The sequence below is a fragment of the Rhagoletis pomonella genome, unplaced genomic scaffold, assembly GCF_013731165.1.
Source record: "Rhagoletis pomonella isolate Grant_MI unplaced genomic scaffold, Rhpom_1.0 Rhpom_scaffold_00004, whole genome shotgun sequence".
Lineage (NCBI taxonomy): Eukaryota > Metazoa > Arthropoda > Insecta > Diptera > Tephritidae > Rhagoletis > Rhagoletis pomonella.
The window spans coordinates 35269438-35289399 of record NW_023458558.1 but is presented as its reverse complement, the minus strand read 5'-3'; the positions used below and the strand labels follow the sequence as shown (position 1 = coordinate 35289399).

The window sequence follows — 19962 nt, the reverse complement described above, 5'->3', positions numbered from 1 at the left end:
CAGCATGCATATACCGTCGGGACCCATGGCTTTGGAGGCTTTCGCCTTCCCGATGGCCACCCGAACTTCACCGCAAGTGAAAGCAAGGGGGGCACAATTTGTTGGCAGTTTGTGCAGCCTTCTGGTCACTCGACGCTTGGCTTTGTCTACCGGAGGATGCAGTATGAACTGCCGGCTAAAATAGCTCGCGCATCGCTCCGGGTCCGACGAAGCATGGTCGCCGAAGGAAATTTCGACTCTGTCGTCGTGCTTCGTCGGATTAGACAATGACCTCACGGTTGACCAAAGCTTGCTCACACCAGAGGTGAAGTTGCAAGTCTTCAGATGCTCCTCCCACTTCTTCCGCTTATGTACGTTTACAAGTTGCCGAATCTCCGCGTTGAGATCCCTGATACGGGGATCTCCGGGATCGGCCTGACGAAGGCTATCACGCTCATTTGCTAAAACAGCCGCTTCGGCAGGGAAGTTTGGACGTGGGTCCGATATGCACCCTGCCGGTATGAAGCGGGCTGCAGCAGCAGTGATAGCCCTGCGGAACTTACGTTCACCGAGGTGGACGTCGGTTGGTGTGGGGAGCGATGTGAAGGTGTTTTCAGTAAACTCCGCGTAACCTTTCCAGTCAGCTTTAGAAAAGTTGACATAGGTCCGGTGTTTGGCGGAGGCAAAGTCGGTTGGTTTATGAATCGAGATGACTATGGGTAGATGGTCTGATGCTAGAGTCAGCATAGGTCGCCACGTTATGCTATTTATCAGACCAGCGCTGACTATTGTGATGTCTGGCGAGCTACTACAGTTACCCATAATCCTGGTGGGTGCGTCGTCGTTCATTGTGCAGAATGTCGAATCGTCTATCTGCTCAGCCAAGTCTGTTCCCCTACGATCGTTTGACAGGCTTGAGTGCCAAAGATCGTGGTGCGCATTAAAGTCACCTACTACCATACGGTTTTCACCTCTGAGGAGCGCACCTATATCAGGGTGATATCCTGCCGGGCAGCAGGTGACAGGGGGTATGTATATATTAAATATTTCGAGCTCGACATCGCCTGACCGGATAGCGATGCCCTGACATTCTAGGGTGGTATCCCTGCGGTCGATGTCTGCTTCGATAAGACGATACTGCACGGTGTGGTGCGTGATGAACGCTAAGCCACCACCATTATCTCGCTCGCGATCTCGACGGTGCACGTTGTACCCGGCACAATTCAACAAAGTTGAATTGCTGTGCAACTTCGTCTCTTGGACAGCAGCTATTAATATACCATGCCGACACATAAAGGCGGTTATCTCCTCAATCTTACTCTGTAGCCCGTTACAGTTGAATTGGAGGAGCTTCATGTGGTTCGGGAGACGTGTTGTGATGTGGGGTGTGAGTGAGGTGTATGTTCTTGCCGCCGTTGGCTGTGTGTGCTGCTGGGGTGATTGCCTCCCTGTGGTGGTAGTGGGGGGCGTCGCAATTGATGTCAGCGACCGAGCAGCGCAACACGGGCCCTCGAAGTTCCCCGTCCAATCTCGCGTGGTGCGCAGACCTGAACATGCCCTAAAGTGGCACCAGCCAAGGCAGGTGTTGCACTTGACTGATGTCACATTACGGAATATTCTGGTCTGACATACCGTGCAGATTGTAGGGGGAACCAAGAGTTGTTGGCGGCGGCGTGTGGGTGGTGGTGCGGTTGTGTGTGTTATGTGGTCTGTGGTGGCTGTGGTATGTTGTTGTGTTGTGGCGACTGTGTGTGGTTGCTGTGTGAGTGTGTGGGGCTGCACGGGCGGACTATGGGTTGCCGTGGAGGCTGCTCTATTTGAGCAACAGGGGGCCACGTACGACGTGGTCCACTGTCTGTGTGTCCGTAGTCCCGAGCAGACCCTGAGGTGACTCCACCCCTCGCAGGCATTACACTTGACTGAGGTGGAGTTGTGGTGTAAACGTCTTCGGCATACACAGCAGGTGTATATTTCTGGCCCAGGGTTTGACTCGATGCCAGCCCTGAGTAGGAGAATGCGTAGTGAATGTTGCCCTATGGACGGACAACTTCCGAGATACTTCGCCGACCTAAACGGGGTTAGATCGCCGAAACAACAGCCCTTGGTCGGGTGAAACCCGAGTCATTCCGGTACGTAGAACCGGCTGTCGTGGGAAAATTTGATCATAAACCATTGTGGAATTATATATTAAAATATAATTATAAATACAATATTATAATTAATTTAGTTATAATTATTAATAATTATACAATTATGTGTAATTGCATCATGTTAATAATGGACTTGATAAATTAGATTGTATTACGGTGGATGGACGTTAGTTATGCCACTGTTGCTGTGAGCTATCCTAGCCAAGAGTGTCAAACGAAATTTTCTGTAATTTTTGAATATATGACATCATATTTTTTGAAACACAATCTTTTTCCACGCTTTTCTATTTTTCTCTTAAATATACGATTATTTCATAAATAATTTAAATACTTCGGAAAATGGCAAATAATACAGACGCTTCACAAGATTTGGACAAGTTTCAAACGGAGGATGATGCCAGTAGTCCAGCAAAATTCCCAAATTTAAATACAACATTATATGACAAATCCCAATCACTGGTAGATATTGCGAATAATACCTTTAAAGAGTTATGTCGTACTCTGGAGAATGAGCAATCTAAGCTTATGGAATTAGAGGAACGTCGCAAGAAGCTACAGGAAGAAATGCAACGCCTTAAGCAGGAAATCGAAGAAGAAAAGCATACTTATCGACTAAATCTTGTAGAATCCCTAACAGAGAATGCAGAAGCTATGTGCGCGAAAGAAATGGCGAGTCTTGAAAGTAGTGGTGTGGACATTGACGAAGGTTTGTAAAAGTAAAACAAGTATTTTGTACTATGACTTTCGTTTGTTTATTTTATATATATATATACAGGTGCCGAATTCCAGAATAAACTCTACACATGTTATGAAACCGATGAAACAGCGGCCGATGAAGATGATACCAAGCATCCGAATGACATTGCACGCAGCATTCAAATAAAACTTCAGGGCGTAGTAGCAGAATGCGTAATTGAGCAGTGTCATTACGATGATCCAGCTAATGAGGTACATACATATGCTACCAAAACAGAATATGTATTCAGATTTTTTCTACCTAAAATACTGTTATTTTTCCAGCAAGCAAAATCCAAGCACACTGTACCGTGAAATCCAATTTTTTACTATTGCGTATGCACATCCAGTTGTAATTGTATTTTTTTTTATTTTTTAAAATTTTGTTCAAGAAATGTGCATTTTATTTCTTAAATGTTTACAATAAACGAAAATTCATTTATTTTGTACAAAAACATTTTGCTTTAGAAGTTTATCTAGAGCTTTGTGCAGCTTGGCGAAGTCTTTATTATCAAGAGAGTCAGGGTAATGATGCAGTTGCAATGCGAATGTTTCCAAAGTAGCTCGTGTCAACTGAAAACATAGTATACGTATATGAATTAATTTATTAATAACACCTTGTAACTGTCACCTTAATGATTTCTATATCCATTCTATGAGCATTGATGGCCTCCATTAAAACCGACGTGAACTTCTCCATAAATGTTATTAAGTGTGGACCGATTATTTCCAATTTGATTGGCAGAATACATACCAAATAACATTTGTGTAGTTCCTAAAATGTAATGCGACTAGAAAAAAAAATTTCGTATTCGCTAAGTTTTTACAAACCAATAAAAATTTCTGCGAAATCTCATTATCCTGCATCAGTTTATATGAATTTACATTAAACATATTTAAAATATCTTTTGCCCAACGAAAAATTGTATAAGAGTTGTTTGTAGCGCAAATAGCTCGACACTGTTCTGAGGTATTTGGGTCGTTAAGATCTGCTTCGCAATGATATAAGATATCATTTTGATTTATCGCAAAATATGCTCCAAATTTAATGACGAATTGCAAATGGCAAAGCGAGACTAGAATATTAGAAGCCATTGTTATATTTTTAAGGGCTTTTTCCATAAGGTCATCTAGTTGACTCCACTGGGGAAAACAGCTATATTAGATAAAAATTGCTGAGTATTTATTTTAAACAAATATTTTACGTTAAAGCTATCTAAATCCTCAAAGAATCTTAAGCATGTGTACAAGCAATTCCAGGTATCAGTAGCCGCTTCAACAGAGTCAAAAAAATCCACATCTTTATATGCTGAATCATAAATTACGCCGTGTATGTTTTGTTCTTGTAGATGCGAAAAATCCTTCAAATTTAATTATGAATTAAATACAGGTACGGCGCTCATTATTTTTTTTTAACTTACACCGCTATTCAAAATTAACTGAAATATCAATACTCCAATTTTTTTACAAGTAGGATCATGGCTTTCACGCACAGTTAGACCTACTGATAAGCAGAAATGAACCCACTGCTTTGGAAGCATTTGCCCACTGTATTGTAACTAGGAAAAGTAAAGTTTTAAATCATATTAAACGTAATACCTAGGACTTTTTTTCTAAAAAACACTTACATTTATGTACTAGAATAATGTCAAGCATACCTGTAAAAAACGGAGAAATCCATGAATTGACCCCAATTGCCTTTTCCATACATCTTTCCTTAGTTTTTTCTGATAAAATTCAAAGATGATTCGTTCCACAACCATTCTCTGTAAAGGAATATGCTCCCGTAGAACTCGATTCCCGTTTCTTTCTATGCTCTCATGCGATAGTCCGTAAATTGTATTTTGAGCAGTTACCTCGCACAAGAGGACCAATAAGTTGGCAAGTGTCTTAATTTGTGAATAAATTAGTTTTTATAAGAACAATATAACAAATTTCACTTACCTCGCACGCTTCCGGCTCATCGCTTCCGAAGATGCACTCCTGTTTCTGTTGCAGCAAATCATACAGTATGGGTAGTTGCAGTTCCAAGACATTTCTGTATTCATTGAAGTGATCGCTTAGTAAGGGTACGTCATCCAAATCTTGTTTTAACACAGGCACAAAACAGGAATCAATTAAATGCTTGAGATCTTGACAACTAACGCCTGAGCAAGTCATCCTAATTTTAAGAACCTGATTTAAAACAATTTGTTTCCTATATTTAAAAACAGAAACCTATCATCACTATCATATTAATCAACGCGATTGTTTCTGGGGCCGGCCGCCGAATGGTGTTTGTAAACAAAAGATTCTTTCTAAAGCAGGAACCACAGAGGAGGTTGAGCTGAAAAAAAGTCTGCGCAAACTGGTGCGGTATACTACGCAGACACGCTTAAAGCCTTTAGACCGGTCCACATAGAACTTTGCGTTGGCTTTCGCGCTGGCGTTGGTTTGACAGAACGCACGTTAAAAGTATGCTTGCTACAATGAACGCTTGGCAGCGAATGCTTTGACCACTAAATTAACATACTAACGACAGATAAATTAATATTTCATATCAATAATTGCATGAAAAATTATATTTCTTGCCCAGACTTGATTAAACATTAAAAATATTTTACTTTATTTTATTTATTTGCAACTGCTGATTGACAACGCGCGTTAAAAGATGAGTGATGCCCATCTTTCTGTGTGTGTTAAAGCGCAGTTAGTCAACGACGTAGCGTAAACGTAGGTTGGCGTACGTAGCAGCATATGAAACTTACTCAAGAACGATGGAAATATATACCCAAATATACCCGGCTAAGTGCTAAATGCCTTTGGCACTAACACTTTGCAAGTTCATCGCCTGTTTGCGCAGCTCTTTGATTAGAATTTTTATGTACGAAAATTACTTTCCATGCATCTCCTTTTCGTCACAACTACCAACTTAAATCCAAAATCACTATCCACATGAACCACAAAATCCACATTTTGCTTGTGACATTTTTGTTTTTGTACTTCTGTCGTCCATCGGAGTTGTCATATGATCAATTTTCATCAAGGGCCAAGAAAACGAAAATGTTACGGATTTTTGCAATTTTTATGTTCTGCTTTTTAGCAGGTGAGTAATTATATTTTAGTAATTTGACCAATCGCATATAACACAACTAAAGGAAGTGAAAGTGCAGAAGAATTTTTCCCCGCAATCCGTTAAAAATGGGAAACAATAAATTTTCGCGGGTGGGGTATCAATCTTATTGATTTTCGCTTTGTCAAGACCGTCAAATAATTCTTGTTAAACTGATACATACAATTTCTAATCTCTTTCAATCATATGTATTTCAGTTCAAGGTGATGGCAGATTTTACGTGCTGAACGCGCCAGAGTCGTTATCTTTCCAGGCCGTTTCTACTGCACTCCCAAGCGAACAGGTGGACGATGTTATTAAGGCAGCAAGAGGATTGGATGTATCGGACTCCGCAAACTTTCCCGGCCTTGTGATCACGGATCCTTTCGCACTTCCACAAAAAGTAGTAGTTGTAGATGTGATTGGTTTGAATGAAGTGCCCTTGAGTGATGTCGTGGTGAGCTATAAATTAAAAGGAAAATCTGTTTCGTCATATTTAGATGACTTGAATGTGGGTTTGACACAAGATCCCTCTGACTGCAATATTAAGCTCTCTAGCAACCAGAAAAGTGTAAGTAGATTTTAACCTTACTCCTCACTCATTGTGTAATTAATATACCTTTTATAAAATAAGGAACTTGTGAACTGCGTAGAAACTCAAGTAAAATCAAACAATGAATTCATACTAGCAAAAATAAACGTATCAAAGCTTGTAAAAAGTGGTGTTGACAAAGCGTTGGTCAGCGAACTTAAAACTCTGCAAGCAAAAATTGAGGGAGAATCACCGAACTTGCTCTTTGTCGTTCTAACTCATAAAGATGATGGTAGCAATTCACGTAGGAGACGTGACACTTTAGCTGGATCTAAAACTGTAAATATATACATAACTAATTTAGTTGATAGAAAAAATTAACACTTTTTTATGGCTCCTATAGAATTCGTACAACCTTGCTGCGTACTATGATGAAAACTACCCAGTAATTTTCAACATCATCCTATGGTTCATGGTTGCTTTGGGTCTTTCATTACTGGCTGTTTGCTACGCCATCGCCGATATGGATCCCGGTAGAGACTCGATCATCTACAGAATGACATCAACACGAATGAAGAAAGACAATTAAAGAGAATCTTTCTATCACACTTTAATTTCTATACATATATTAATTTAAATATTATCTCCAAATAGAAACGGAGAATGTATTAAAAAAATTCCACGTTGAAAATTGCAACAAAGCAATTATTGAAAAGTTTAAATTGTTATACCAAGAAAATTACTTTTCATAAATAATTCTTGTATTTATCCAATTTTCTTTTTAAGACTTATTATATTGTCTACCTCCAAGTAATTCATGTGTGTGTGTGTGTGTTGTTTACTTATTGCAAATCCATCTGTAAGCTTTTATAAAAGGGGTAGCACTACACAAGCATATTCGAAACATGTAAAAAACGTGGTTACTAAATAAATTCTTAAAAAGAAAAATAAGGAGTTTCAGTCAAATACGAATCCGAGTTTTGTTAGAGTCAAATGCGGACGCAAAATCCTCATCTCAACCTTTCAGACTTCACTCGCAGACTTCAGTTGCTTCTTATAAATTTACGTTCTTTGCCCAAAACAAACAAACAACGCCCCCAGGTCCCACCGGAGAAAAAAAGGCCCATTTTTGGTGCAATTGTCCGAAGTTGGCAACCGTGCTTCTGCGAATGCTATCAGTTGGCATCTCTCTAAACTGGTCGAAATTTGTTGACATTTTGCGGTAGCATGCATTGAGTCTAATTTCTCATTTTTTGCGAGTGTTTGGAATTTATATACATTAAATATAAATAGTTTTTTAGAAATAATTCTAAACTATTCAGACCCAGACTTCGTATATTCATCATGTCTATTGAAATCGAATCGGCTGAGTAAGTATAAATACGAAAGCTGCATCAATTAACTGGGCTGAAGATCGGATGTGTAGTACTTACGGCCAGTTTTTTTTTTTATTTCAGTGTTATTCGACTAATACAGCAGTATTTAAAAGAATCTAATTTATATAAAACATTGCAAACTTTACAAGAAGAGACCGGTGTCTCACTTAACACGGTGGACAGTGTTGACGGCTTTGTACAGGACATTGTAAATGGCCATTGGGACACCGTGCTGAAAGTCACGCAGTCCCTAAAATTACCTGATAAAAAACTTCTTAATTTGTATGAACAAATAGTACTTGAATTGATTGAGTTACGAGAGTTGGGTGCAGCCCGTTCATTGCTGAGACAGACTGATCCCATGATTATGCTGAAACAACACGAACCGGAGCGCTACATACATTTAGGTTTGTAGTTTGGTGTTGTATGTGCATATACATAGTATATAGTATGTATCTGACCCATTTTATAAATGTTTATTTTATAGAAAATATGCTTCAGCGTGCATATTTTGATCCGAGAGAAGCCTACCAAGAAGGTAGCAGCAAAGAAAAACGACGTGCCATTATAGCACAAGAACTAAGCGGTGAAGTACATGTTGTACCATCTTCACGTCTATTGGCACTACTAGGTCAAGCCCTGAAATGGCAGCAACATCAAGGGCTATTACCCCCCGGCACAACGATCGATTTATTCCGGGGCAAAGCAGCAATGAAAGATCAAGAAGAGGAAATGTTTCCCACACAAATGTTCCGGCAAATCAAATTTGGTCAAAAATCTCATGTTGAATGCGCCCAGTTTTCACCGGATGGTCAATACCTAATAACTGGCAGCGTTGATGGCTTTCTTGAGGTTTGGAATTTCACTACTGGCAAAATACGCAAAGATCTGAAATACCAAGCCCAGGACCAGTTTATGATGATGGAGCAGGCAGTTTTGGCTCTATCATTTTCCCGAGACTCCGAAATGGTAGCATCTGGCTCTCAAGACGGACAAATTAAAGTGTGGCGTATTATAACCGGACAATGTTTAAGGAAATTTGAAAAAGCACACACAAAAGGTATTACATGTTTGCAGTTCTCGCGTGATAATAGTCAAGTGCTGAGTGCTTCCTTCGAAAATAGTATACGATTACATGGCCTAAAGTCTGGCAAAATGTTGAAAGAATTCAAAGGTATGTATACTAGAATAAAGCTCAAAGGATATTTTTTAAAGACATAAACTTACGCACATATATTTAAGGTCACACGTCATTTGTCAATGAAGCTACTTTCACACCCGACGGTCATAACATACTAAGCGCCTCTTCGGACGGCACAGTGAAAATTTGGTCATTAAAAACTACTGAATGTTTGTCAACCTACAAACCATTAGGCAACGAACTAGCAGTAAACACCGTGTTAATATTACCCAAAAACCCAGAACATTTTATTGTTTGCAATCGCTCGAATACAGTTGTCATTATGAATATGCAGGGTCAAATTGTACGTTCATTCTCATCTGGTAAGCGTGAAGGAGGTGCTTTCATTTCAGCCACCATCTCCCCGCGTGGTGAATTCATTTATTGCGCTGGCGAGGATCAAGTATTGTACTGCTTCTCGGTAACATCTGGCAAACTGGAACGTACGCTAAATGTAAGTTTCCCAATAATAATAATAATGGTTATCAGTATTCATATATTTCTTACGTAATACTTATGCATATGCAATATTACGCCATCATAGGTACATGAAAAAGATGTCATTGGCCTATCGCATCATCCCCACCAAAATTTGCTAGCCACGTACAGTGAAGATGGACTACTAAAATTATGGAAGCCATAAATATAGTTTAAGATTCTAGTTGTAATTTATTCATACAATTGCTATGGGACTTAGTATTTAAATCAATAAACCGATAATCGAACACCATTATGCGTATTAAAAATAATTACTGCAAACGGTTCCATCTACAAAGTAGTAAGAAGAAGTTGAGCTTCCCAGTAGATAATTGCAAGAGTTAAAAGCTCTTCCGAAAGGCCTTCCTGAAAGTCAAGAGGCCTTTCATTCTAGATTCCTTATCTTTCTTTTTGTATGGAGTGGCACAAACTGAAGGGCTTCTTCTTTCGCTACCTATGGAAGGCCTTCCAGAGGTGCTTTTGTAGTACGTGCTTCAGAAGGCCTTTTAGAGGAGTTCTTTTAAAGTTGCTTCTTTAATTTATCAGACATGCTCTAAAATTCGGAAATTTGAAATCGACTCGATTTCGATAATTTTTTCGATGGTTTTTAACCCAACAATTTACAAGTCTCGCATAAAAATGATTTATTTCATATCGCTGCTGCTTCTTTTACGGTTTCCAATTAGAATACATATTCACTCTTTTCATTAGCTATAATTAAAAAGCATTTGGAAAATCGAGTCGAGTTCAAAGTCATCTTTGAATTATTTGCTTACGGTTTATATCAAATACGAAATACATTTGTAATGCTAAATAATATAAATTTAAGCATTTGCATAAATTGTAAATGGATAAGCCCTTCTAGAAGGCATGCAAGGAGCACTTTTTCAGCCCTTCGTGGGTTGGCCTCTTAGAATGGCTTTACTTAGGATGGCCTACCTAAATTATCTTCTGGGTTCTGCGTCAGAGTACTACATTTTTAATAGGTAAATTGATTTCAATTAAGAAAGATGCAAATACAATGCCACGGTTTTTGTATAGATGGTAGCAATACTATGCTTAGATTTAGCGTAAATATTCAAATAAACATGTGTGTGACAATACTTGCATTTGCAACACAAAAAATTATTTATTCTAAGTTGATTAGCTTAAGCCACTTTGGATCAATCTCCATTTGCACCACATCAGTCGTTCAAGGTGCACACATTTGAATGGACGTTGGTTGTAAATTACAGCCGGATAATGAAGAGTGAGCCAATTATCGAAAAAATACGCAACAAATTGAAGGATTCTAATCCTGATCGACGCACGGTTTTGAGCGTATTTCAATTCAATATCACTGATACCGATGGAAAGTTAATTAAAAGTGTAGGTGAGTATATTCAAATGCACACTATACAAACGGACTGCTGTGCACAAATCTATTTGTGAGTGCATTAATTTATAGTGTCGTAGTTTTTGATTTTAAAGATCTGAATATCTATGAGGGCACAACAGATGCAGCAGATGCTGAAGTTATTATATCGGATGAGGATTTCTATCTAGTAGGTACGAAGCAAACAACATTTGATGTACTACTCGCTGAGGTAAGGCGTACGCAAAACAGTGGATATGCTTTACTTCGAATAATTTTAATTCGATTCGATTTTAGAACAGGGCGGTTGTCAAGGGAGATGCCAAGGCCATAGACAAAATACTTGGGAAGTTCCGTTCAGGTGCAGATAAGTAACTGGATTGATAGTTGATTATTATTTTTATTTAAGTCAAAACGGTGAATAATGTTGCAGATAGCGAATGTAGTTCTTGAATTATAGCGATATCAGTGATGTTTACATGTTTGTATTTACATATGAACATGCACCCATATGCATATGTATTCCTGTTTTACTTTATTAATCATGTCCTAAAATTTATTCTTTTAAATAAACTAACCTTAATTTTATATAAATAAACTAGCAGACCCGGTGAACTTCATCCCGCCAAAAATTAATTATTTTTTATTGAAACTTCTTGGTCCAACAATAGTTGCGTTCCAGGTGCTTCACGACATTCACGAAATTCACGATTTGCATGAACAGCTTGTTCTCTCCATTAATAAACCTAATTAATGGGAGGTGGTCACCTGGAACGACTTCCTGTAAAAACCTGCAAATCGTGAAGCATCTGGAACGCAACTATTATCACCAACAATTCATGTTTACCATTTTCATTGGCACATTAATCTGCTAAGATTATGGTTTGGTGGTCATTTACTGGCGGGTTAAATTGTGAAACTAAACCCTCCAGAGACCCGCTCAAACGCACACAAAAAATTTCGTTAAAATCCGGACACCCATTTAGGAGGATTTCACTTGCAAATACACCTAAAGAAGAATTATACATCCAAAGAAAGCTAAAAGTTGGTAAGTTTACAGGCCCCACATCCCTTTTCAAATAGGGGAAATAAGATTAAAAAATTTTGTACGCCCAAGTATTCTAGACATTTTATTTTATTATATTATATATTGTTTATAAATGAATTATATTTTTACAAATCATATGTCTTGAGTCATATGTTTTTGAGAAAAATACACCGTAGTAATTTTCATGATAAAAATATTGTAAGGTAGAACCGCTGAGAGTCACTTTTAAAATTCTTGACGTTTCCAAACAATTTAATTTTTAAATTTCTTCACAAACTCACACACACATTTTCATTTTCAATCTCAAGCAACAACAATTTCGAACAATTTCATTTTTTTATTTTCACATTTATATGATTTTAAAATGTTGGCAAACTTCAAAAAAAAATCATGGCCGACAAATTGAGAGAACGGTTATACCTTGCTATGTTTTTATCATGGTAATTTTAAAATTTCAAAATTACATTTCTCGACTGAAAAATAAGATATTCGAGCTAACTCGACGGCATACAGTGTTTCTTTTTAACACTTCATGTCAATTAATCGTAGCGCTTTCGACTGAAGCAATATTTTGATATGAGGCAAAATGGCTTTGAAAGCTAATTTAATTACCTTTCAAGAAAAAATATTGCCATTGAGTCACAATCACTCCTTGACCTTAAACAAATTGGTCAAAAATAGTGTTCTTTGAAAAAAAAACATACAAAATCCAATGGATATATTAAAAAAAATAACATTTTTTGGATTTTTTATTATACAGGGCGGCGCCGAATGAGCATATAGTTTAAATGGTTTATAACTTTTTTATTTATGCGATTATTATAATTATAATTTTATACAGTGGGCCGTAGGAATAAAAATAAGCAATTGCTTTTTCTTAAAATTTCAGATTTTTTACTCAATTTATTCAAACAAAATTGAAGTGAAAGGTATGAAATTTAAGAAAAAGGAATTGCTTAGTTTTTATTCATACGGCCCAGTATATTATTGGGGAATTTTTTGCAATTAGCTTTGAAAAATGATATCCTGTAATTGATGTCCATTTTCTGCTTCGCACATATGTACGTGTTCTTTTTAGCATATTTTCCATAACTTTTCGCAGAATTTCGGGTGTAATGGCCATGATTTCATTTCGAATGTTGGTTTGGAGTTGGAGAATGGTTCTTGGTTTGTTAACGTACACTCTTTCTTTCAAATATCCCCAAAGAAAGCTGTTAAAAAGAATTCAAACCATATACCTCATTCGGCGCCACCCAGTACTACCTAGTATTATAGATTTTGAGACGAGAAACACGATTCCACTGTTTAAAATCCGACAAAAAAAAATCAAACCCTCGATTAGAGAAATTATATTATATATTGCATTTTTTGGTATTTGCATGCAGCTGACCATCCTTCACACAATTGTTATCCCTCGAACAATAAGTCAGTTTTAGTGCTATTGAAGACCTTTAATTTAAGCCAAGGTAGAAGTCTCCAGGCCCTTTGAGAGCTAAATTATCACGATTCTAAAGTTAAACTTCGAAATTTTATTCGCCATCTTACGCAATCTTTTTTTTCTAATTTCGGAGTAAAAACTAGTACCGCAGATCCGAAGTTTGGTTTAAAATTGTTATAACTTGGCTCTCAGAGGGCCTAGAGGCTTCTACCTTGGCTCAAATTAAAGGTCTTGAATTGCACTTATTGTTCGAGGGATATAAAATTGAGTGAAGGATGCACAGCTGCATGCAAATAGAATAAAAATGCAATAAATAATGGATTTTTTTTATATTAAGGTGTTAAAATTTTCCTTCTAATTTTGAACAGTGGAATCGTGTTGCTCGTCTCAAAATCTATAATACTAGTATAATAAAAAATACATACATTTTTTGTTTTGGAATAAATCCCGTGTATTTTGCATGTTTTTTTCGAAGAACACTACTTTTGACCAATATTTTTAAGGTCAAGGGGTAATTGTGTCTCAGTGGCCACAATTGAAAGGGATTTACTTTAGCTCTCAAAACCATTTTATTTCGTCTTCAAATGCTGCTTCTGTCGAAAGCGCTACGATTAATTCGCGCGCAGTGTTCAAAAAGCAGACTGTGCGGCTTGTGAAAGGACAAGAGATTTCTCGACCGACTCGGATTTGGGAGGGGAAATTTCAGCCACCGAACACATATCTATGTAAAGTAAACAAGCCCCCCGCTGCATCCCTTATTCGATAGTTCCGAACTTGTTCTAAATTCGACAAATAAGATCTAGTTCGTTCTGCGTCCCTTTTTCTATAGTTCCGAACCATTTCTAAATTCGTCACTTTAGATATCGATTTCTAGTGAAAAAACTGAAAAAAAATAGTATTTTAGAAGTACCACTTTTTGCCGATTTTGGACTGGTGGGGATCTATCTATCGGACTAGTTCCTTTTTGGCGATAAAGACCTAGTACGGTACTAGAAATTTGATTCACCTGTCCGCGGTTTCCCTGCAGGGTAGATATGTGTTCTATTTTGTGCTTCGCAGATGCTTTTTCATAGCTTGGTAATACAAAACTAAAATTTGTGTTAACATTTCAACATCTTGGGAATGTCTGGAGACTAAGAAATAACAGCAGGCACCTCTGCAAACTCAGCTATAGCTAAAGGTATGTAAACGTACAATCGTACAATAATTCAAACAAATTTAATTTCAAATTGAAAACACATTTCTTCCAAAATAACTTAAAATCGCACACACGGAAGAACCAAAAAGATTGAAAAATCATGATACTTTATTCTTTCGTCTGTCGATTTCAGAACTGGCTCGGAACTGTACAATTTAGGACTAGTTCAGAACTATCGAAAAAGGGATGCAGCGGGCGGCAATTGACACTTCCTAGGATATCGCCATGTTAAATTCGCCAGTTGCTTTCATGCAAAAGAGATTTATCGCCAACCAGTACTGGGTCTAAATGTACTAGAAGCGCCCCAGTTCAGAACTAGAGATTTTCCCCACAGGGAGCAAACGCAATTTTAACATGCGTTGGTAAAAACAACCACCATCTGCATAGCAATTCCCTAACTAGTTGGCGGAAGCGGAATTTACAAATTTCGGGTTGAGTGGAATGATTCACATGATTTCACTCAAGCAATGAATATTGTGGATCAAACTCCGTTGAGCTGAGGATCAAACTTGTTGGGGATGGTATGAGTATGTTGAGAGCATCGAATTCATATGGAGGGCAACTTGTGCACATAAATCAATGTCGTTGTGCATATGCGTACATCAGAGTGGTGGCGTTTCGCTGATTTAGAAGTACTTATATGCAAAAAATGCTGAGCAGCGGGGAACCTCAAAATAGCCACTCTTTGCTGATCACTGGTGTATATCTATTAGTCTGGCGACAACTACAACTTGTGATATCTACTATACTTGGTTTGCTTTTTAATACTTTAGAATTTTTATTATACCTACGGTGACCATCCGTTCTGTTTTTTGCTGGATCGTAACGGTTTTGAAACGGTTTCACTTCTGCTCTCATGGCCTCAATTATGACACCGGGTGCACGGGGTGAATCGAAAATTTGAAATTTTCTTATAGAAAATGATAGGAAAATTTCATGATTTTCAATTCGTACTAAAAGAAGAATATGCCCCCATATTTTAAATGTATTAACTTTTTGTGTAAGCTATTGTAATAATAATATATTTTGTTATATTTTTATAAATATTCATTTAAAAAAAGAATAATACCGATAAAGAAAACGTGATACACGTTTAAAGTCTAAAATGGATTAAGAATTTAGAATTATATATTTTTACCCTTCTTTTATTTTTATACGTTTATTTTTGTAAAAATGTCTTGCATTTTCAATCCATTTTGTGTAGAAAGGTTTCAAAGCACAAGGATAGTACTTACGTACTCGGCATAGTAATCCAAAAGAAACTAAACGCAAGCGCAGATTTATATTTCAATAAAATTGTATTTCAACCGATTACAATAAGACTTAAAATTAGGTTGACATATGTAAGTATGTAGCTGCTAACAACATGCATACTTAGTTGACAACATTGAGCCATTGGCTGTTAAAAAGGAAAATATATATGTATGTAAATATTTGTATGCACACAAACATATTTTTATTAACAAAAAATTTTGTATAAAGTATATAAATATGTATGTTTGTATGTAGATAAAGGTCAAACAGAAATTAATTATATGACGAAAAATTGTTTTCTGCAAATAATAATAATAATAATATTTAATATGTAACTTTGTGTGTCTGCATGTGTGTTTATGCACATATGTATGTACTTATACACACACATATGCATGTATGCAGATGTATGCATTTTTACGTATAAAATATGGGATTGCTGTTATGCTGTATAATATAATTTATCCCATTTAGGTATGCACTCGTATATTTATGTATACATAACTAAGAAAACGTATGTTTATGTTTACTTGCATTATTTTTGTTAAATAAAATGTCCATAACTGTTTGCATATTTCACACTTTTTTTATTTACTTTTATTTGGATTTGATATACTCTTTTTTTTATTGAATGTCTAACTAAAACGTTTTATTTGTATTATGTATTACATTTGTGTGTGCAAGTATTTTGTAAATGTATGTAAATGATTCATATTTTTATTGTTGTTGTCGTTGTTTGTATACAGAAACATAATTGTAATTAACGCAAATAACGAAACAAATAACGCATCATGTTGAACTTTTTGTCTACACACATACACATAATTACAATAATAATTATTAACAAGACACAAAGGGTTTCATCTTTGTTGTTGGTTGTTGTTGTTGTTTTCTTTCAACTCCCAGCCAATGGGGCCGAAGAATTGTTCTGCTTTGTGGCTGTTTTTTAACATTCAGCATTTTGGGCCTTGTTGATTATTAACCATTTTCATTTTTTTATTTTTTATTTTAATTTTTTGAAATTTATTTCTTTTTTTTTTGAGTCAAACACACTAATAATTACGTGTTCACGTATGCAATGTAAACAATATTTGTTTACGTTTTTCTAATACAATTTAATACTTTTAACATCTTGCTTGTTTTTTGTTGTCCATAATCATTTCTAATACAATATTATTTTTGCGACTTTTAATTTTCGATTTTTTATTTATTTTTATCAATAACTCATTATTAACTGTTTCAATACTTTTATTGTGTGGCTTTTATACTATCGTGTGTATATTTTATTTCAATAATTTTACATTTCTAATTAGCTTGTAATACATGTTTTTTATATTTATACGCTTTTATTAATTTTTTCATTTTTAAATGTAATGTTAACATGCAATTGTTTACTTGCGGGGCGTAGTACGCTTCCGTCTGCTATCCATGTACATACATATATATATATGTTTTTTTTTTGTTCAAAACCATGTTTGTTATACACTTTCTTTTAGTTGTTGTTGTTTTTTCACTTTGGTTTTTGCATTTATGTACGCCTACATTATTTGGCAAACATTTTGTTTTATTTAAATTATTTATTTTTTAAATATTTTTGATTCTCAAACGTTAGACTTAATGCCATTGTGTTTATGTTTTTAATGTATGCATGTATGTATTAATTTTCAGTTAACTTAACTTTTTTAATTTTTTAATATCAATTTTTACAAAGATTTTATTAGTTATCTTCCTTAACTTAAAAAATAAGGTCCAGTTTTAAATAAAAAAAAAAATTAATATAAATAATTTTTTAATTTCTCTAAACAAAACTCTAAAATGAGGCTGAATACGAGCCAACTAGTTAAAAACCTGAAAGTAAATGTTTGCCAATTTCCTCTCAATATAATTTTTTTTAACAGTGGCATCGCATAATATTGTACATATATTTTCATACTTTTATATGCATTTTTATGCAAATAGTAAACGTTTCGTTACAATTACTTTTTAATTAAATTTAATTTATTTGCACTAATTTTGGTTCGTTATTTTCGCAAACTTTTATTTTCGTTTATAATTTTATTGATTATTTGTTGTTGCTGTAAAACGTACGTGCGCTATGAAACCAATACTTTTATCTATTTTTTTTAATATCTATTTTTGTCTTTATTACTCTTTTTAACTTTCAAGTTTTAATTACATACTCGCTCTGTCGATGAGTTTGAAAATGTGTCTGCGAAAGCGTGTGTAATGCGTTTAGATTATGTGCACATACATTTTTTTTAAACTTAAGCCATTGGAAAGTAGGATTTTCCGGGGATTCGATACAAATACCTCTTCAAAAATGTCATCTTTTGTTTTGAGCGTTCATAGCAATATTAAGACTTACACCGAAAACCCCAATAGGACTTGGGCTGAGAAGGACATATTGTAACTACATACGTACATGGGTAATCCCTAATCAACTGTCGTTTAGTGCTCAACACTAAGCATTGGGCTTGAGAATCTTTTATAGGAAGACTCATTTGAAGTAGAATCCTCAATGGACAGCTAGAAAGCGTTAACAATCAAATATAATCAAATGTACATAGTCTAACAAATTTTGATATGTTCCACAACAGAATACCCAAGATATATGTCTTTTTAAAAGAGGACAAATCCATAGTCCAGCACCGGTGAGTTTTGCTTTATTTTTATTCAGAATAAAGGAGTCATACGAAACTCGGGACCACCAGCACATAATCTCGTTGAAAAAAAGACTTCATCAAAACTTCGGGGTGGTTTATTTAGAAAAAAATTATAAAGTATATCCTTTGGGCGGATATAGAACAAAACTCTGACTATGACTTTGTTCAGCGATAATGATAGGCATGCTGTCCTTTTTCAAAAGTATACCATGGCTTTCCGGTTGCGAAAATGCTGTTGTACAGTGTTATTAACTGAATGAGAACGATGACCTATTTGCTAATAAAAAAAAACTGTCGATTTAAACCACTTTCAATGTCCGGGGTCCTAAACTAAAAAAGTAGCTGTCAGATATCTTCGATTTGCTTAATTTTGAAATTTCTATCCAAGAGTACGCGATGTGTGAGTGAGGTGGTGATTGCTTACATTTTGTTTTAATTTTGCCACATTTACAATAAATTCTTTAAATTTTTTTGTTGTCTCAATTTAATATCTTTACTTTTTTAATTACGTTTCCTTGCTTTAACGAGGCATGTGTGCACATGTTGGAAATTAAGTTACAACTTTTTAATTGTTTCAATTAATTTTAGCATTTAAATGTTTTTCATTTTAATTCTTATATTTGTAATTATTAATTTTGCTATTAAAATTTATTTTGACTGTTTAACGTTGGTTTTGTTTTTAACTTAGTCATTTAAATACATAATTTTATCTTTTCCTTTTTAATTCTGTTCATCGCAGATTTATATTTTATTGAGTAAGCTGTCAGTTAAGTTAGACATTCACACTAAGCTTTTCATGCATTCCGCGATTTTTAGACTTTCAGCACTCTATTCTGCATATAACACTCATAGCTGACCAAAGCCCTGAAAGTCTTAAAAGCAATGAATGCCTTAAAGGGGTTCTACTTTTAGAGTACAACTATACACTAAGCTTTTCACGCGTTTTGAGCTTTTCAAACTTTCATTACTACATTCAGTTTTAAATTTTATGAGTGATATTACGCTCTTAATGGCGAAATTCACAACGCCCGAAAAGCTTGAATCGCAGTCCTAACTTCGGGAAATGTGTAAGAATTTTTTAAACATAATATACTACAAAAAATATACAGCCGTGACGACCAAAGAGATATAAAATCTATGGAAACCTTTGAAAAGCTTTGTACACACCCACATATGTTTAGATTAGCGCTGGTACACATAGATCAGTTACGGGTATACCATACATATATGTATGTATAGGAAACTGAAATAAGCTCTGTATAAGTGCAACGCTTCGCCCAGTACCGCCAAACTTCGATAGATCCCTGTTTCATAAATATGCGTACTAAGCTGTTTAAGCTTTATATCAATCATGACCAAAATATATCCCTCGTCATAAGCTTATTAAAGCTTTTTATATGGATGCTAACAGAGTAAAAGCTCTTTCTGGTCATCGCTACTTTAAGGGCCATTTTCTCATGTAACCTGTAACTTTAAAGCTCACTTTA

General features: G+C 35.7%; 5 protein-coding genes across 7 annotated transcripts; 4 read left to right on the top strand and 1 right to left on the bottom strand.

Moving 5' to 3' along the window:
• The first annotated feature begins 2468 nt into the window (after window positions 1-2468).
• On the top strand, window positions 2469-3262 carry LOC118737534. Of its 2 annotated transcripts, XM_036468106.1 has the most exons (3): window positions 2469-2835; window positions 2905-3077; window positions 3150-3262. In XM_036468106.1, exons 1-3 carry the CDS (start codon window positions 2469-2471, stop codon window positions 3177-3179), a joined length of 570 nt encoding a protein of 189 aa, XP_036323999.1. In that variant the 3' UTR covers window positions 3180-3262. The 2 variants fall into 2 exon arrangements, with proteins under 2 accessions (XP_036323999.1, XP_036323998.1); XM_036468105.1 differs by having other exon boundaries at window positions 2905-3258.
• On the bottom strand, window positions 3171-5230 carry LOC118737532. The gene is made up of 7 exons (XM_036468102.1): window positions 4809-5230; window positions 4523-4753; window positions 4286-4423; window positions 4070-4225; window positions 3696-4007; window positions 3496-3639; window positions 3171-3437 (listed from the first exon to the last, which is right to left on the bottom strand). The coding sequence occupies exons 1-7, from the start codon at window positions 5022-5024 to the stop codon at window positions 3300-3302; spliced, it is 1335 nt and encodes a 444-aa protein (XP_036323995.1). The 5' UTR covers window positions 5025-5230; the 3' UTR covers window positions 3171-3299.
• A 607-nt stretch (window positions 5231-5837) lies between these two features.
• On the top strand, window positions 5838-7429 carry LOC118737530 (ATPase H(+)-transporting accessory protein 2-like). Its single transcript, XM_036468100.1, has 4 exons — window positions 5838-5949; window positions 6174-6526; window positions 6590-6826; window positions 6891-7429. The coding sequence occupies exons 1-4, from the start codon at window positions 5907-5909 to the stop codon at window positions 7074-7076; spliced, it is 819 nt and encodes a 272-aa protein (XP_036323993.1). The 5' UTR covers window positions 5838-5906; the 3' UTR covers window positions 7077-7429.
• Window positions 7430-7682: 253 nt separating this feature from the next.
• Window positions 7683-9776, top strand: LOC118737529 (WD40 repeat-containing protein SMU1). Its single transcript, XM_036468099.1, has 5 exons — window positions 7683-7857; window positions 7945-8270; window positions 8351-9037; window positions 9106-9497; window positions 9588-9776. Exons 1-5 carry the CDS (start codon window positions 7832-7834, stop codon window positions 9684-9686), a joined length of 1530 nt encoding a protein of 509 aa, XP_036323992.1. The 5' UTR covers window positions 7683-7831; the 3' UTR covers window positions 9687-9776.
• A 377-nt stretch (window positions 9777-10153) lies between these two features.
• LOC118737528 lies at window positions 10154-11502 on the top strand. Of its 2 annotated transcripts, none has more exons than XM_036468098.1 (3): window positions 10154-10892; window positions 10991-11106; window positions 11172-11502. In XM_036468098.1, the coding sequence occupies exons 1-3, from the start codon at window positions 10763-10765 to the stop codon at window positions 11247-11249; spliced, it is 324 nt and encodes a 107-aa protein (XP_036323991.1). In that variant the 5' UTR covers window positions 10154-10762; the 3' UTR covers window positions 11250-11502. The 2 variants fall into 2 exon arrangements, with proteins under 2 accessions (XP_036323991.1, XP_036323990.1); XM_036468097.1 differs by having other exon boundaries at window positions 10164-10892; window positions 10976-11106.
• Window positions 11503-19962: the final 8460 nt, after the last annotated feature.

What these genes read in the sequence shown, in the direction of transcription:
- LOC118737534 (XM_036468105.1), top strand. Translation starts at nt 2,469, where the DNA reads ATGGCAAATAATACAGACGCTTCACAAGATTTGGACAAGTTTCAAACG. An exon ending in TGGTGTGGACATTGACGAAG is followed by an intron (nt 2,836 to 2,904) that starts GTTTGTAAAAGT and finishes ATATATATACAG; the next exon opens with GTGCCGAATTCCAGAATAAA.
- LOC118737532 (XM_036468102.1), bottom strand. Translation starts at nt 5,024, where the DNA reads ATGACTTGCTCAGGCGTTAGTTGTCAAGATCTCAAGCATTTAATTGAT. An exon ending in ATGAGCCGGAAGCGTGCGAG is followed by an intron (nt 4,754 to 4,808) that starts GTAAGTGAAATT and finishes TCACAAATTAAG; the next exon opens with ACACTTGCCAACTTATTGGT. An exon ending in AGGATTTAGATAGCTTTAAC is followed by an intron (nt 4,008 to 4,069) that starts GTAAAATATTTG and finishes TGTTTTCCCCAG; the next exon opens with TGGAGTCAACTAGATGACCT.
- LOC118737530 (XM_036468100.1), top strand. Translation starts at nt 5,907, where the DNA reads ATGTTACGGATTTTTGCAATTTTTATGTTCTGCTTTTTAGCAG. An exon ending in TATGTTCTGCTTTTTAGCAG is followed by an intron (nt 5,950 to 6,173) that starts GTGAGTAATTAT and finishes TATGTATTTCAG; the next exon opens with TTCAAGGTGATGGCAGATTT. An exon ending in TCTCTAGCAACCAGAAAAGT is followed by an intron (nt 6,527 to 6,589) that starts GTAAGTAGATTT and finishes TTATAAAATAAG; the next exon opens with GAACTTGTGAACTGCGTAGA.
- LOC118737529 (XM_036468099.1), top strand. Translation starts at nt 7,832, where the DNA reads ATGTCTATTGAAATCGAATCGGCTGA. An exon ending in ATTGAAATCGAATCGGCTGA is followed by an intron (nt 7,858 to 7,944) that starts GTAAGTATAAAT and finishes TTTTTATTTCAG; the next exon opens with TGTTATTCGACTAATACAGC. An exon ending in GGAGCGCTACATACATTTAG is followed by an intron (nt 8,271 to 8,350) that starts GTTTGTAGTTTG and finishes TTTATTTTATAG; the next exon opens with AAAATATGCTTCAGCGTGCA.
- LOC118737528 (XM_036468097.1), top strand. Translation starts at nt 10,763, where the DNA reads ATGAAGAGTGAGCCAATTATCGAAAAAATACGCAACAAATTGAAGGAT. An exon ending in AAAGTTAATTAAAAGTGTAG is followed by an intron (nt 10,893 to 10,975) that starts GTGAGTATATTC and finishes ATAGTGTCGTAG; the next exon opens with TTTTTGATTTTAAAGATCTG. An exon ending in TTGATGTACTACTCGCTGAG is followed by an intron (nt 11,107 to 11,171) that starts GTAAGGCGTACG and finishes ATTCGATTTTAG; the next exon opens with AACAGGGCGGTTGTCAAGGG.